The sequence below is a fragment of the Ptychodera flava genome, chromosome 3 (assembly GCF_041260155.1).
Source record: "Ptychodera flava strain L36383 chromosome 3, AS_Pfla_20210202, whole genome shotgun sequence".
NCBI lineage: Eukaryota > Metazoa > Hemichordata > Enteropneusta > Ptychoderidae > Ptychodera > Ptychodera flava.
In genome coordinates this window covers 42,966,588-42,982,841 of record NC_091930.1, presented here as the reverse complement: position 1 = coordinate 42,982,841, position 16,254 = coordinate 42,966,588, and the positions used below count along the sequence as shown (strand labels likewise).

At 39.1% G+C, this 16,254-nt stretch overlaps 1 protein-coding gene across 1 annotated transcript; it reads right to left on the bottom strand.

Annotated features, from left to right (window-relative positions):
* Positions 1-1,005: 1,005 nt before the first annotated feature.
* LOC139130080 (uncharacterized) lies at positions 1,006-6,432 on the bottom strand. Its single transcript, XM_070695799.1, has 4 exons — positions 6,249-6,432; positions 3,486-5,204; positions 2,879-3,370; positions 1,006-2,544 (listed from the first exon to the last, which is right to left on the bottom strand). Exons 2-4 carry the CDS (start codon positions 5,152-5,154, stop codon positions 1,526-1,528), a joined length of 3,180 nt encoding a protein of 1,059 aa, XP_070551900.1. The 5' UTR covers positions 5,155-5,204; positions 6,249-6,432; the 3' UTR covers positions 1,006-1,525.
* Positions 6,433-16,254: the final 9,822 nt, after the last annotated feature.

The window sequence follows — 16,254 nt, the reverse complement described above, 5'->3', positions numbered from 1 at the left end:
CATCTCCTACTTCCGTTAATTATGTTGAATGTGGAAACATCTATAATTTCAGCTTTTTTTACGAGCCGTCGACTGTTTCTGCTCGGTTCTGAAATTTTGACAGACCCAAAGTATTCAATTACGCGAGAGGGGAAACGTTGCAGAATTCGTGGACGTCGGCTCACGGGAAAACGGTTGAAAATACATGTTTATATTATTGAGGTAGCTAGCAGAAGTAGACAATGGGTCGTGAACTGACCAGTGTTATAGTACCGGTCGAAGTAAACTACCAAAAATGTCTATGGGCTGGCTTGTGGCGATGAATTTTTGACCCGCAAGTGCGATTGATACGCCACAGCAATGCTGCAAATTGTATTTCATATCCGTTTATGTATTTACGAGCAGCGATTAGAATGACTTCCAAATATCGATATGACTTCAAATGAGTCATTTATAGATAAGTCATGATTGATATAGACACTAGCCCTCCCCATTGTTAATTCTGTGCTCAGCCCTTATTTTGTACATTTTTCCCAACTCTAGGTATTAAATACTAAAATAGCAGCTGATATTACATCGGAAACGTCCGTGTGACAACAAAAGCGTCCATTATGCGGTAGATGTCGTCAGACTTGAGTTTAACCCCCTATCTTACCGGACATTTAGGATGGGGACCACTTTGAAGTCAGGGACCACTTTGAGGTCTTCACAAACGACATTACAATTTCCGCTATAGTGCAAATATATCAGTCAGATGATAAGCTGCGTAAACAAATCGAATCACTATGGATCCAGAAACTCAATACTCTTTCACCTGTTGGCTTAAACATCCGCCCAATATTCAAATAAGTTCCCACAGCGCCCTCTCAGTCCATTTCCCGGAGGTATAAATAGCCATTCACCTGCATATCCGCACGCCAGATTCCAACCTTGGGCGTCGGACTGCAAGGTGGGTACATCATTTCCAATCGATCGACTTTCTCAGACAATTCCACAGTTTAAAGTTTCGTAAAGCAATGTTTTCTTAATGTACAACATTTATTTATAAGCACGATCTTTGTATTTTCCGTTATACAGTACACCTGAAGAAGCTCCAGTTTTGGAGCGAAACGTTGTGTCACAAGTTCATTAAAATACGTTCGGACCAAACAACTGGGTGTGGTAGTGTGTATCAATCAAGTTTTATATATATATATATATATATATATATATATATATATATAGTGAATGTCTTTTTCTTATTCTGAACGCCGACGATATATTTCCTAAGGATTTTCTTGTCATTCTTAGAAAAAAAAAATAAGATTTTGCATTATTTCCGCTCCTTCCTCAATGGAATTTGTGCTAACACTGCTTACAAGACACTTTTTTCGCGTTACAGTAGTCCTCTCAATGCAGTCCCCAATTTAATGCATGTTAACACACGAGTTTCTTCAGCTGGGCCACGGAAAGGTTCTGCGAGTACTGTGTTTTTGACGTTAACCTGTGACCCTGAATTTTGTCCCTGGTCCCATCGACTCGGAGGTTGAGTTCAAATCAATAGAACCTACACCACATCGATGCTTTGCTTTTTCAATAAAGTAATCTCATTTTGAAGTAGTGCAATCTGCTCCCTCAATACATTGATTGTAGTTTCTTTACTCGAAATTTGTTTCTCTGATTCTTCAAGAAGTTTAAATGTCTGTTGATACTGACTTTCCACCGCAGGCTGTTCGATTGTACCACTTATAAACTGGTTGCCAAGATCTTCCAACTTATTTTGACAGCTCTCTACGTGCTGTTTGAGTGAAGAGATCTCCAGTTCACGTGAATGAATTTGGTCCGCCAGGGATGCAATTTCGACCCGTTTCAGAGATATTAATGTACCAGCACGTTCAATGCGCTCATGTATTTTCTTGCTGTGAGCCCCTGGCACGTTCCCCCGTTGACTACCTTCTAGTTGACTCTTTAGGTTCGAACACTCTTGCTCTTTGTTGCTTAATTGTCTTAGTAAAAGTGTCATTTCTAACGACGTGTCATGTTGGAGATTTTCCGCCTTCTCAGTTTCAGTTTGATACTGCTTCACTTGTTCTTCGAGTGACGAAATATCATTTTTATATTTGTCGACTTGGTCTTGTAACGCTTTGATTTCATCTTGTTTATCAGCCAGGCGGTTTCCTGACTCATCACCTGGCAAAGGAGGTTCCTGGTCATGAGCTACTTTACCTAGTGCTTCAAAAGCCTGTATATTATCAGTTAGTTCGGTTATTTTCTTTTCACAGTCTTTAACTTTTTCTTTTAATGCGGAAATTACAGATTCCTTTTCAGTTATAAGGCTGCGAGCAGTATCAAGTTCCCGGAGAGATTCTCGGTATCGGTCTTCTATGAGAGATTTTTCCTGAATAGCCTCATCTTTCATTTTTATCAGGAGAGTAAATTGTGTTTGACTTAATGAACCCACTTCACTTGCTACCGTAGCACAATCAGCTGTTCCACTTTGTAAAGTCTGGGAACCATGCTGGTCCTTTCGATGAACTTTGGTACTGTTTCCTTGTTCAGGGACTCCATCACACATCTCAAACTTTCCTGTGAAATGCAAGGAGAGAACCTATATGTCTGACGGATCGAAAGCATTTTTCATTACACATTTGCAATTTTATATGTGTATAAACCAATCATATATATATATATATATATATATATATATATATATATATATATATATATATATATATATATATATATATATATAAATATATCAGGAATATATATATATATATAATATATATATATATATATATATACATATACATATACATATATATATATAAGTAGTTTCGTATGTATAGTTTTCCTGCTAAAAATATAAAATAAACCACAAAATAAACAAAACATGTGTAAATTTGAATAATTTACTTACTGGTAATAAAGTAATGATCAATTGCATCAAACTGAACTTGGTCGTACGACACCTTGAGCTTCAGCGAAATATTCACTTTTAAAGCCTCCTGTAGCATAGAGTCACTTATCAGAAATGGTTCCAAAGCGCCTGAAAAGCGTCCATTTCTATTTCCTGACTTAAATTTGTAAAGCTGCAGTGTGCCGAGAAAGTTGAATGATATTCGAAGCGACCCCGACTTCGTTTGCGTTATATTGTTGATTCCAAGGTCTGCATTTCGACAGACAAACTTGAGTGGCTGGCTGTCGTCATCAACTATTTCATCTGCTTTTCTCTTGAGTCCTTGCTGACACCTTTTGAGTGCTTCGAGTGTCTGTCTCATGTCATCTTGTAATGCAGTGATAGCAGACTTGTCAATTGGTTCTTGGTGAGAAAGAACGTCAATTCTTTTCTCGATATCAGTGAAACGGTCTTGCCAAGGCTGATCGTCGAGCGTAATTGTAACATCAAGGTCTATGGAAAAAAAAAACAGATTCAAGAGTTATCATAATCTGCAACCAGAAGAAAGATACATAACGATGTTCCATTGTATTTTTCTTTGCATTTTGAATTTTACAAATAATCTTACCTTGGGAGGGGGTTGATGCTTCTGTAAACAAGGAAGAAAATCTTGCACAACAATCTTTCACCGCTGTACTCTCCAAGTAGGCCTTCTTTAGTGTATTTGCACTTTTAAATGCAACATTGGTTTGTGATAGAGTAAATGATATCTTATCAGACCAATCTTCCTCTCTTCTCACCACAAACATCGGGGCGTGGTCTTCAAAGTATCTGTTCATGAGGCACCCGAGGTCTGCCTTTTCACTTACCAGGGTTGGTAGTCCAGCCGTTATCGACTCCAAACCATACAATCCATACTGACCCTGACATTGACCGATAATGCAGAGGTGACTCGTGAGAAGTTTATCCATGAGATCTGCAGGAGAACAGTCAGGCATGATTCTGCTTTCTAGGAACTTACAATTCATTTTCTCTGTGATCTTAATCTGCAGCGCTTCATTTCGGTCAGGTGTAACTCCCAAAAGATTCCATTTAGGGGTTGGATGTTTCAGGCCCTGCATCGTTGTCGCCACCTTACCAACTGCATCTGCTATTGTCTCGTACTCATCTACTGCTCCATCTTCTCCTGTGCACGTCACTCCATATGATAACAACGTATGATGGCGGACGTTTTCAGGTAGCTTGATATCTGCTATAGCGAAATCTTCTCCGAAATTCGGCAAAATTTCTATATGGGCGATGTTCTTGTCAGTGATAGCCCTGTATGCATTCTCAAAGTAATCGTGCATACCCGGACCAATAGATGCAACCGCGTCAGCTTCTCTTGCGATGTTCACCATCTTCTTTACCAGCTTGCTTGAATCTCCATTTTTCAGCTTGCAGAAATTGTCAGGATTAAGTTGGTTAATTTGAAACAGCTTAGCTGACGGAAATAAACTTTTGCGAATATCAGCGGCAGTATTAGCTGTCATGGGTGCGTATCCAACCACATATTTTATATTCTTTAGATCTCTGAGGTGAGGATAATAACCTTTGTGATAGAACAAATAATGTACACCTATCGGGTCGTCTGTCGGATCAATTGACTCGTTTCTACTTGCAGGGATCAAAGTAACACCCGCGTCTTCAGCATCTTTCTTTTCGACTCCGCTTATGTCAGCATCAAGAATTGTGGCGTACAATTTTAAGAATTCACCGAGTCTTTCACGGACATTCTTGACTAGGGCTCTGTGAAAATGTGCGAGACCGCATTTGGTGATGTCCCAGCGGTCGAATACGACTAGCACTCCTGCCGCTTGTGGCACACTGCTTCCCAGAAGAATCAGCTCAGCGCTGGGGAATATATTCTCACGGATATCTTTTGCAGCATCTTTAGTCAGAGGATCAGAACCTACAACGTAGAGGACACCTGTCAAGTCCTTTAATTTCGGATAATATATCTCATGATTAATAAGCCAGTCAAGGTTAGGTGGGTATTTCTTTGGGTCTAGATTTGCCTTTCTTCTTGCAGGGATTAAGATGACACCTGATCCTTCAGCTTCCTTTCGTTGGCTTTCTGTTACTTCAACATCAAGGACTGTGGAGTAAATATTTGTGTGTACACCGTGTTTCATTTTCAGAGACCGGAATTTTTCTATTACATTTCTGTTTAATCCGGGGACTTTATACTGACTTGTGATCCAAGAAGCGAAAATGAATAACGCTTTTCCTGATGTCTCACATCTATTATCTCCCATAGTTCAACATCTGATCCATTAACTCTTGTAGTTGTACACCTGCGGCTTACCTGTAAATCAAAATAGAAATCGTGAGACAGTGAGAGGTATAAAAGAAATTAAAAGTGTAACTGCAGACAAAGAAGGTATGAGAACAATGATGAAAATAAAGTATGAGCTCAATAAACGGTATGAAAAACATAAATCAACTGCAATGATAAGTCAAGTTTTTATTTCTAATATCATTTGAATTGCCATGTTCTCATACATTTTTCGAAAGATTAAACCAAGAAGGGAGGATCGTACAATTCGTTAATCGCCATTGCCAAGGAAACAATTTTTATCAATGATATTTGATAAAATAGACCTGTTGGATCAAAACTAACACGCGTTCTCAAATCAGCCACACACAACTCATGACAGACGAGATATGAGCGGCATTCCAGTATCTCTAGGTAGCATCGCCCCGCCGAAAAAAAACCCCACAAAAACAAAAAAGTAAACGATATTTAAGACGATATCTGTGCTTCGAGTTCAGCATGTTTTTAATAAGTATAATTCAAATCTGTACATATTTATCCCTAGCCAGTTAACGGATTATACTGGGCAAGCGAAGTGTAATCCGTCGATAAATATTCAGAGGTGTTTTAGTAGTTCTGTAGAAGAAATGATCGGAAATAGCGGAGTATCTGGTACGATGTGTACGCTAGAACTCTATGGCTCCAGTGACATGTTTCTGGATTTGCCCCTCCAATAGCAATGCGGTCGCCCCATAATCTTTTGCGATTTCCAAGATGGTGGTTAATACAGCTTTGAGTTATATACAGAAGCAAAGCCACCATTGCAACGCCGCGCTGAATTGCCAGTCGATCACCTTTGCACCTCTTTATAACAGACTTACGTGACCTAATTGCATTACAATTTCAGCGTATTAACTCCTAACAGACAGCACGCTTAAATATCGCCAAGACAGTACACACATGCAATCAGACGCAAATTTAGCACAAGTATACTGTACCACTGAAATTTGAGTATACTAGTTGGAGCATTCCACTGTCCAGACGAACAACTCTGCTTAAACAGAAACCTATCTTACATTACGAAATACAGCTTACCTGAACAACAGTTGGCTGCTTGGTATAAACATTCAGTTGAATTATGCCAGGTCTCGCATGTACTTAAAAGCGTTGGAGCAGTAGGTCAGTACACCCCCTGAGTCAGTTGCCGGTCACTTACGTGAAAAACGCCTGTCACGGTTTAACGGGGATCGACACAAATGAAGGAAGCCATGTTGTTTTTGCACTGGAGGGTGGGCAACACCAACAATCATAACCGTGGGTCAAGCAAACGAAAGTAAAGGTGAAAAACACTTGCAAACTATTGGTGGCGCTGTGTCATTCTGCGGGTTCAATCGCCGGTCTCCGAGTTTGACAGGGTAGATCAATTTTGGAAACGGATTTTTCTCATTCTAATTAGACAGATATAACTGGAGATGCTGTCCATATGTATTTTTGATAAAGTACAAACATTTGTACAAAGTAATTAGAAAATAAACAGCTTTGAGATGGCTAAAAAGGAATGCTTGAATAATGGCAGCAAAGTTGATCATTTCTCGCTCCACCGGTGTTGTATTTACCGCACTCCTTGAGTGTGTTGTTGAGCAATAAAGTATTGTAGTATTATTGTATTGTATTTGCTTGAAATAAAGTTTATGATGGATCCATTCTGAAATCATACATTTCTTAATTAGAGGGAGCAGACATGAAGGTGGCAACGCTATTCCTACAAAATTTAATCATACTTTTCAAACCTAATTTAATTAAACAAGCAAAATATTTGAAATTTTAAGAGTGACACGAATTATTCTATGACAAACACACACACACACAAACGCTAAAGGAAAAAAAAATTATTTTAAAGTTTAATATAAAATCATAACAAATATATGGAATACATACTTTATAAATCAAGCCTAAATTGGCAAGTACCTGGGATATGCTTTTGCCCTCCATACAGCATAAAAATCTGCTGTAAGGATTTTACCTGAGAAACTCCACTTCACATAATTATATTGCTCCATCAATGTGAAGGAAAGAGTAAATGTCTGTGTCGTTGAACTCCACATGCATGGGAGGCCTATCAGAGTACTTTTATGAGATAAATTGAGAAATCACTAAGGATGTATGGGACATGGCCCATGGGTAGCCCAGCAACCTGTTGAAGAACCAGGTCCCGTTTATCATCGATGACAATGTTGTGCATGCTCGCTTCAATGTCTACCAATTCTGGCACGTAAATCATCAGAGCATATTGATCGTGAGGATTCCCATACTCCTTTTTAACAACGAGATGCAAGCCTTCAGGTGCCCTTACTTGATATACGTGATATCTGCATGAATAAACATTTATATACATCAATAAATGAATCAAAGGCATTTGAATGTGTTATCAAAGAAATTCCATTAAAAATAAACACAAAATCCCACGGCTGTACATGTGCTTTGTAATGTTACAATGCTGTTATAAGATTACAGGAAAATATTATTTCAGTTACAATGCGATTTTGGTAAGTTCCTGAAATATGTCTAAAGTAACCTGTTACCTATGAATATGAAATAATTAGAGTTACTTTGTCAGTGGCTTTATCATGCATTGTTTTGAGCAACTTAAATTTTTAATCATGGCAAAAAAAAGAACACATAAGATATTTTGTATAAAATTTAAAATTCCTGATACAATGGTAAATGTTAATTCTTCAGCATATTCAAATTTAAATTCAATTTTGTTTCTATTATTAAGAGTATGTATGTATGTATGTATGTATGTATTTGCGTATGTATGTATGTACGTATGTCTATATGTATGTGTCTGTATGAGTGTATTTGTTTGTATGACATTTTATGATTGAAAGTATTCATTTTTAAAAAAATATGCACTTTCTCATATAGTAATGCAAATGAACAAATGACACAAATGTATATTTGAATTGTCAATTAAAAATTATTAATTTTAATTACTAATTAATATTAATAATTGATAATTACTCGTCTTAAAATCAATTAAAATGTTTCAAATTGTATGTTCGTAGCTATGTATGTTTTATTTGTTTTGTTAAATTTTGGTCAAAATTATGAAAAAATATCATTTATTCATTTCAAAAGCACACTACTTATGGAAGTTTTTGAAAGGTCACAGAAGCGATCAAAGGATTAACATGATCACAATTTAGAATCATTTTAAAGAGCTTTTAACAGAAAAAAACAACTCTTGGACTCTTCGACGAGCCCAGCCTTGCATTGTGTGTCATTGCCTGACAGTGACCGGCAAATGACCCACTACATTATTCACGGAAAACGTGAATGGCCCGCAAAAAATTGCGCCAGATTGGAAATCTGATACGTCTCCCTGTGTACGATAGACCAATGTGAAGTATCAAAGTGATTTTCAAAGAAAATATCCAACAAAGGTTTGACAACGCGATTCTAAATTTGCACCTTTTTTCTAGCTACCTTAAAACTGCACTGTACGATGACACAACGATTATACGTACCTCAAAACATCGATCGCTTCGGCACCTGATCGAGCGCGCACGTCTCTGAAACTTCAGCTGATTATCAATGGGAATACCCATGAAACATTGCGAGTTCCAAGTATCGTGTCAGTATCGCGAGAAACAAATCGAGGACGCTCTTTCCGCGAATTGACCGGCGAATGACACCGACCGGCAACTGACTCAGGGGGTGTATATGGCGAAAATATTCAGAGAAAATTCCATCAGTAGGAAAAATACACATCGCTAAGGAGTGGAGGTTCAACATGTAATGCCCATTACAGATTGTAATTAGAGTGCAGTCAGGTTCAGTTCTCCTCGCATAGCTGTGCAAGTGACCAGGTCTAAATACGCCGGACAATACAATTGCGCGCTTTCAGTTTATTCAACGCCAGCTTCCGGCATTCGTCAGTTCAGTAGTTCAAAGTTGAAACGACCATCAAATAAGGAATTCTAGGTAATTGTGCATATGTTTATAATGCAAGTGACGTAGGCCTAGCGCCTATACATTTTCATGTGAAATCCATGAATAGATTGGAAACAAATCTATGCGGGGAGTCAAATTTGGGGCATGCAACTTACAGTTGAGTTGCAGCAGGCAATTCGTTTGAGCAACTCGACGAGCAACACGGCAAACAACGCAGTCATGCGACGCGAACGGTACAGTTAAACCGGTAACTAGGGAACTAATCCGGCACCTCGTCACATGTGTTCCCGTCAAAGCCGATATGTATAGCGATGTATGCGCGGTACGGAAATAGGCCAACCATGCTTATGAATCAAATAGGTCAGCTTAATATCTGATTGATCGATCGGCCGTGGCAAGTAGATCATAACGATAATGCTTTTCAATTTTTCGATTTGTTTTTGCACTTTATGGTACTAGGCCTATTTGTTCCCGGGCGTGTCTGTTAATTTGGCGCGTCGCATATCAAATGTTGTCACAGGCGAAGCGACACTGTGTATACAAAGTAGGCAAATATAGTGGTAGAACGCGGGACAGTAGGCCTAAAGTCATGTCGTCACAAAGTATAACATGTAGGTATAGCTGTGACAAATCATTAAAAAACACTTTTATATGTTTATATCTATTATAATAGGTAAAAAAGTGTGTGTCTCATCTCAAGTGTTCATGTATTCTTGTCTATAATTTGCTAGAGCCAAGTATATTGTATAAGCAATAGCCCCCGCTGAGGACGGGTATACCACTCGATATAGCACAATTCACTCCATATATGCACTCGCCTGCTGCTCGTGCATATATGTCGTGAATTGTGTTATATCTCGAGGTATACCCGTCCTCAGCGGGGGTAATTGCTATTAGGCCTATATTATATCAACTGTATGTTATTACCTTTGTAGACATTAATATTGATAAAAAGTGGGCCGTATTCAAATATTTATGGGCAACGTTGTTTGCTCAAAATAGTGGTTAAATGAAATGGGACCCAGAAAAAGCATTTTAACCTTCTCCAGAAACACCCGACACTCAAAATATACGTAAGCTTCGACTTGCACAACTGTAAGTTTCGTGTCACATTGTCAAACGAATTTTTATTTTGAAATGATATAAAACGTAACTGTCAACAATACAACGTGCGTGTACAACTCTCTGAAAGGTCAATTCAGTAAAATATTTACATATGAATGCGACTTGAATCATGTGAATAAAATTACATCATCTAATCACAGTCCCTCTGGACTGTGATCTAATGTAACCCTGCGTACTTGGTGCCGCCATATTTGAATGTTACGCGGGAGATGGATCGGCAGTGCACAGATTGTGTTTTTCTTTAGTTTTTGTGTATATACTGACATTTGCGGGACCACTAAAAGTGCAACTGTGAAATAACGATGCAGCACTCTGGTTGTGGGTATTTGAAATGGTGGCGATGGTATTCTGCAGGAGTTGGTCGAGATGCCACCGGCACAATTACATGTTTTGAGCTTGAGACGGTGCAACGTCACTGCCCCACGGTTGGAGACAGCAGAATTACGTTTAATTTCAACATTACTACTCCGTTGTGTTCAGTTTGGTAACCCAGGCTTTTAGATAGGATACCAGACACTCCATGGCTCTGATCAGAGGTGAGTTTGTTTGTTTATGATCTGACACTAGCTTCGTTTTTATGGGCCGTGAAGTACATGATGTGCCTTGTCTCAGCTCCTGCAGAATGTAGCACAGTGCACGCGCAGTTGCCCTGACACAGTGATTTGTATAGATTGTCGACAAATTTGCCGCTTTGGAGACATCTCTCATCATGGAGCCCAATTTATTTTCGCCAAGTGGTGAATTACCATACCATATTTTGTCATCCAGCTGTACATTGACGCGAGACCTGTAAAATAATGCATTTTCTACCGGATTTAACTTTGACATATATTTTGCGAATGCTACGCGACTGGACAATTTTCGCCATTTTGGCTTGAGTTTCGAAATCATCGTCTGGGTGATTTTTCGTTTTTTCGAATTACGTATATTCTACATATTTCGTCCCATCATAGCTCTCGCTTACGCGGTAACTAGATTTTGTGAGCTTTCTGAATCCCTCTCGGCCCCTTGCGTCCAAAATGAAACGTCAGGTCGAACCACACTTTCCGACTTGATCAGCCAATCTAGAAAAATTGGAAGTCAAACAAACCGATTACGGATTAGTGACATGAGGTCATGTCTAAAAGTCAAAAACCGTAAGTGCTCAGATTGTTTTGTAAATATAGGCGTGATCGTACCGATATATTGATCTCCTATCTATCGACTAACCTCGCAGAAGTGTTAAGCTTACGCCCCATGTTGTCGGCTTTGTGGTCGCTTTCTCGTCTTTCGGTAGCTGTGATATCGCAGCGGTACTTGTGGTGTAGGCTATATCGCACGCGCTCGGGTCATTTGGGTCATCGCCACACCCCAAACCAATGACCCGGGCGCGTTCGACACACGCCACAAGTACCGCTGCGATATCACAGCTAGTCTTTCGGTAGCTCTTTACTGTCGAGGTCATCTTCGGTGAAGTTACCAAATCGTGATGGTGACTATTTGGCTGCACAAATTCCTCAATTTCATGAAGGAAATCCTTCTCCGTTCACTCTCGTGCAGCATACTCGGCCATGTTTATATTCCAGGGGCGCACAACACAATTTTATGTCGTGCAAAATTCTTTAATTAATTAATCCAAAAATGAAATGAATGAGTACTTTTTTGTATGTATTTGTTATATTTTTTACCAAAATATTTCTCTGATATATAAATCCTGCCCTCTCCTTTTCTCTTTCCCAATGTTGTACATTTACAGTTGGCAGTTTTTTGTCGTGTGTTTGATAATTCCGTCATTGAGTGGACAATCTGATAATTATTGAACCGCCACTTTCAATAGATATCTCATTTTCGATTATTCTCTGTGCAGAAGCGCGAGCTTATAGGTCAGCTCTCATGTAATGCTACTCATAATCACATTAGAATGTGCTTTTGTGTATTTTCATATATTACGCATACGCGACATCTCGACCAATCAGGAGGCAGAGATTCGAGGTCATAGTTAGTTGACCTCAGACAGGGTAGTCAACTATAATAATAATAATAACTTTATTGCCATATGCATACAAAGCATTGGAAATTGCCTTTCCACATGCGCTCATAAAAACAAGACAAACCGAACCTACAAATAAAATTATACATACTAAAAATGCTGTCAAAAACGCTGATAGATGGATTGTAAAGATGGCAATTCTGCCCCAATGATTGTTTGTGATACACGTACAACACGTTCAAGAGCATTCATTCATTCTTAGTGATATTGTTGAACCAGATAGTGATGCCTTATGTTAAAATACTTTCTATTACAGAACGATAAAAATTGACCAGGATAGAGCGATTCATACCAAATTTCTTTAAACGTCTGAGAAAATAGAGACGCTGCTGTGCTTTCTTTACTAGGTGTTCTATATTTTCATGCCATGACAAGCCATATGAAAGGTGAACACCAAGAAACTTGAAAACAGTGACGATTTCAACTGCACTCCCATTTATGGTAATTGGGGTGTGGGTAAAATGTACTTTCCTAAAATCGATAATTATTTCCTTGGTTTTGTTTACATTGAGTTCAAGATTGTTCACATTGCACCAATCAATTAAATTTGCAATTTCACTTCTGTATGCAGACTCGTCATTTTCAGTTATTAAACCTATGGCTGTTGTGTCATCAGCAAACTTCACAATAAAATTATTAGCATACAAATGAGTACAATCATAGGTAAAAAGAGAGTACAGCAAAGGGCTCAAAACGCATCCCTGGGGAGCTCTCGTATTTAGAACTGTCGACGAGGAAAGGTGGTTATTTATTTTTATACCACTCCAGGTCATGTGACCTATTGTTCTTGCCATCCATTTATCCCTGAAAACGCGACCGACACCTATTGTTCTTATGCAAAATAAGTAATCAGTCATACTTTTATTCATATGTAAATAAGTAATCACCACACTTTAATGAAAGAAAATCATTATCATATCAATAAAAGTGTAGTGATTACTTATTTAAATATGAAAAAAGTATGACTGATTACTTATTTGCAAGAGAACAATAGGTCAAGTCGAGATGTCTAAAGCATTCACACACATTCAATATGATTTGTTGATGAAGACTGTCCATCTTTAGATTCGGCGTCTTCTTGGGTTGGACCAATCTTGTCTGTTTTGTTACATTGTTTTGTCGTAACTTGAAAAACTGGTTTACTTACAGATTCCTCTGATTTAACACTAGATGGAGGTGGTAGTAATATATTCGACACATGCTTCTGTTGTGCTGTAGACATACATTTTAGGCGCGTAAACCGTCATCTGATCTGTGACCTTTTTGTTCCTTGATAAGCTGCTCATCGAATCCCTGATGGTACAGAGATGTTGCCGCATTCACCTGAAATTATCAAACACAAGACATATGTGTCAAATATCATGGAAATAAGTACAGCCTTTTTGTAATGTTTGTGGAATAGTCGAAAAAAAATTTGTGATACTGCCGCACACACAACAAATTGTTTTGGTCAATGAATTTAATTTTATAACTTTACAGAATTCGTTTTGTGTATAAATATTTTAGTAAAAGAATAAATTACCTTGCCAGAATATCCAGTGTGCTGGCAGTCTGGCCAAGCCATCTTGCACATTTGCTTTGAGTAAAGACGTATATTTTCTGGCAGGAGAACTTGATTATCCGTTGGCAAGGGTCATCGATAGTACAATCCCGTCCGGTGTTATCAACGCCAAGTACTTTTTTATAAGTTGAAGTACACATCGTGGATTTTATGCGCTCCATAGTAGCGGCTGCACTTATAGGACAGTTTGCCTGTGTAAAATCCACTTTGGTTGTTTTTACATGGCCGTCCATGGAACTCTAGGAAGTCTCTTGGGTCATCAGATCAGACAAGTTGACAAGGTCCATCTTGACCAGTCGAAAACACGAAAATGGTATTGAAAGCCTGATGCATCCACGAGGCAATCACATGCATCTACAGATTGAATTCCTTCTCGCTAGCCAATAGCCAACAAGATAGAGTAAGGCAAGCCATTTTATTTAACCAATCAGACTAAAATAGTTTCCTTCTACACAGGTGCATTATACCACTCTGTAGCCCTTATTCAAATGCAGAATTGCAGTTGACCAGAGCCCTTGTTCCACTTGTCTGGGATAGGTCATTCTCCCAAACTCGCATGCCAGGTGCATAATGACCTCTGTGAACCTTTCGACGTACAATGGGTCACTCCATTCCATTGTGGGTATTCAAATCAAAAGTAGACGATTTATTGACAGTAATTTTCAAATTTTAGAGAAGATTAGCCTGTTTTTCGTGGTATAAGTCGTTAATCGCACCTCGTAGGTGAGCTGTTACAGTTGTAATCACCACACTTATGGTCAGGAACTTGTAAACATCACTCGGCCTTCGGCCTCGTGATGTGTACAAGTTCCTGACCATAAGTGTGGTGATTACTTCGGCCTCGTGATGTTTACAAGTTCCTGACCATAAGTGTGGTGATTACAACTGTAACAGCACACCTACTCGTGCAATTAACTATACTAACAACCTGTGGTCTATTGCTCAGAAAGTTTAAAATCCACCTGCACATGGAAGTACCGACTCCAAGGTCGACCAATTTACTGACAAGCTTGGAAGGAATAATTGTATTAAATGCAGAACTGAAGTCGATGAAGAGCATACGTGCATAAGAGTTGCGATTGTCCAGATGAGATAATACTGTGTGAAGTGCAAAAGAAACGGCGTCTTCGACAGATCTATTAGAACGATATGCAAACTGATAGGGATCGAGAGTTTTTGGAAGTATAGACTTTATATGGTGAAGGACTAATCGTTCAAAGCATTTCATGATGACGGACGTGAGCGCAACTGGTCTATAATCATTCAAGCACTTGACTGGAAATTTCTTCGGTACGGGAATTATTGTAGATTTCTTGAAGCAAGTTGGCACCACACACTGAGAGAGTGAGGTATTAAAAATGTCCGTAAATACACCCGACAATTGCTCAGCGCATAGGCGAAGGGCACGAGACGGGATACCGTCCGGACCCGCAGCCTTGTGTACATTTACACGAGACAAACACTTCTGTACATCAGACTCGAGGATAGTGAAGAGCGCGTCGTCGTTGTCTGAATAAATGCGTAACGGGGGAACAAAGTTCTTTTTGTCAAAGCGAGCGTAGAAATCGTTTAAACGATCAGGAAGAACAGCATCGCTGTCGATGATCGTATTATGTTTGCCTTTGTATGATGTGACTGCTTCTAGTCCCTTCCATAAGCGCCGGGAGTCCTTTTCTTCGAACTGGTTTTCAAGTTTATTGCGATATTGTCGTTTCGCTGATTGGATTGCTTTATTCAGTTCATATCGTGCCTTTTTATACGTATCAGCATCATTTGCCCTGAAGGCAACGGATTTTGCTGTAAGTTTTGTGCGAACGTAGCTGTTAAACCATGGCTTCTGATTGGGATAACTGCGAACTACCTTTGTCGGAATGCACGAATCGATACAGAAGTTTACGTAATCTGTTACCACATCGGTGTATTCGTTGAGATCTGAAGATGAATCTTTAAAAACTGACCAATCGGTAGATTCTAGGCAACCTTGTAGACACATAACTGAGTCGGCAGACCAGCACTTGACAGATCTAGTTGTTGGTTTCACAGTCTTCAGTTTTTGCTTGTATGCAGGTATCAGAAATACCGCAGAATGATCTGATTTACCGTAGTGAGGACGAGGCAGGGAGCGATATGCACCTTTGATTGTCGAGTAACAATGATCAAGAATCTTCTGACCCCGAGTCGGACAGGTGACATATTGAAAGAACTTCGGTAGCACCTTTTTGAGATTTGTGTGATTGAAGTCGCCTGCGACTATTGGTACTGCGTCCGGGTAGCTATTTTCACATCTGGTGATTATGCTTGCAAGTTCATTGAGGGCAACTGAAGCATTTGCATCTGGATGTATGTAAACTGATGACAGGATAACTCCTGAGAATTCTCTTGGTAAATAGAAAGGTCTGCACATAATTGTCAAGCACTCTAAATCCGGA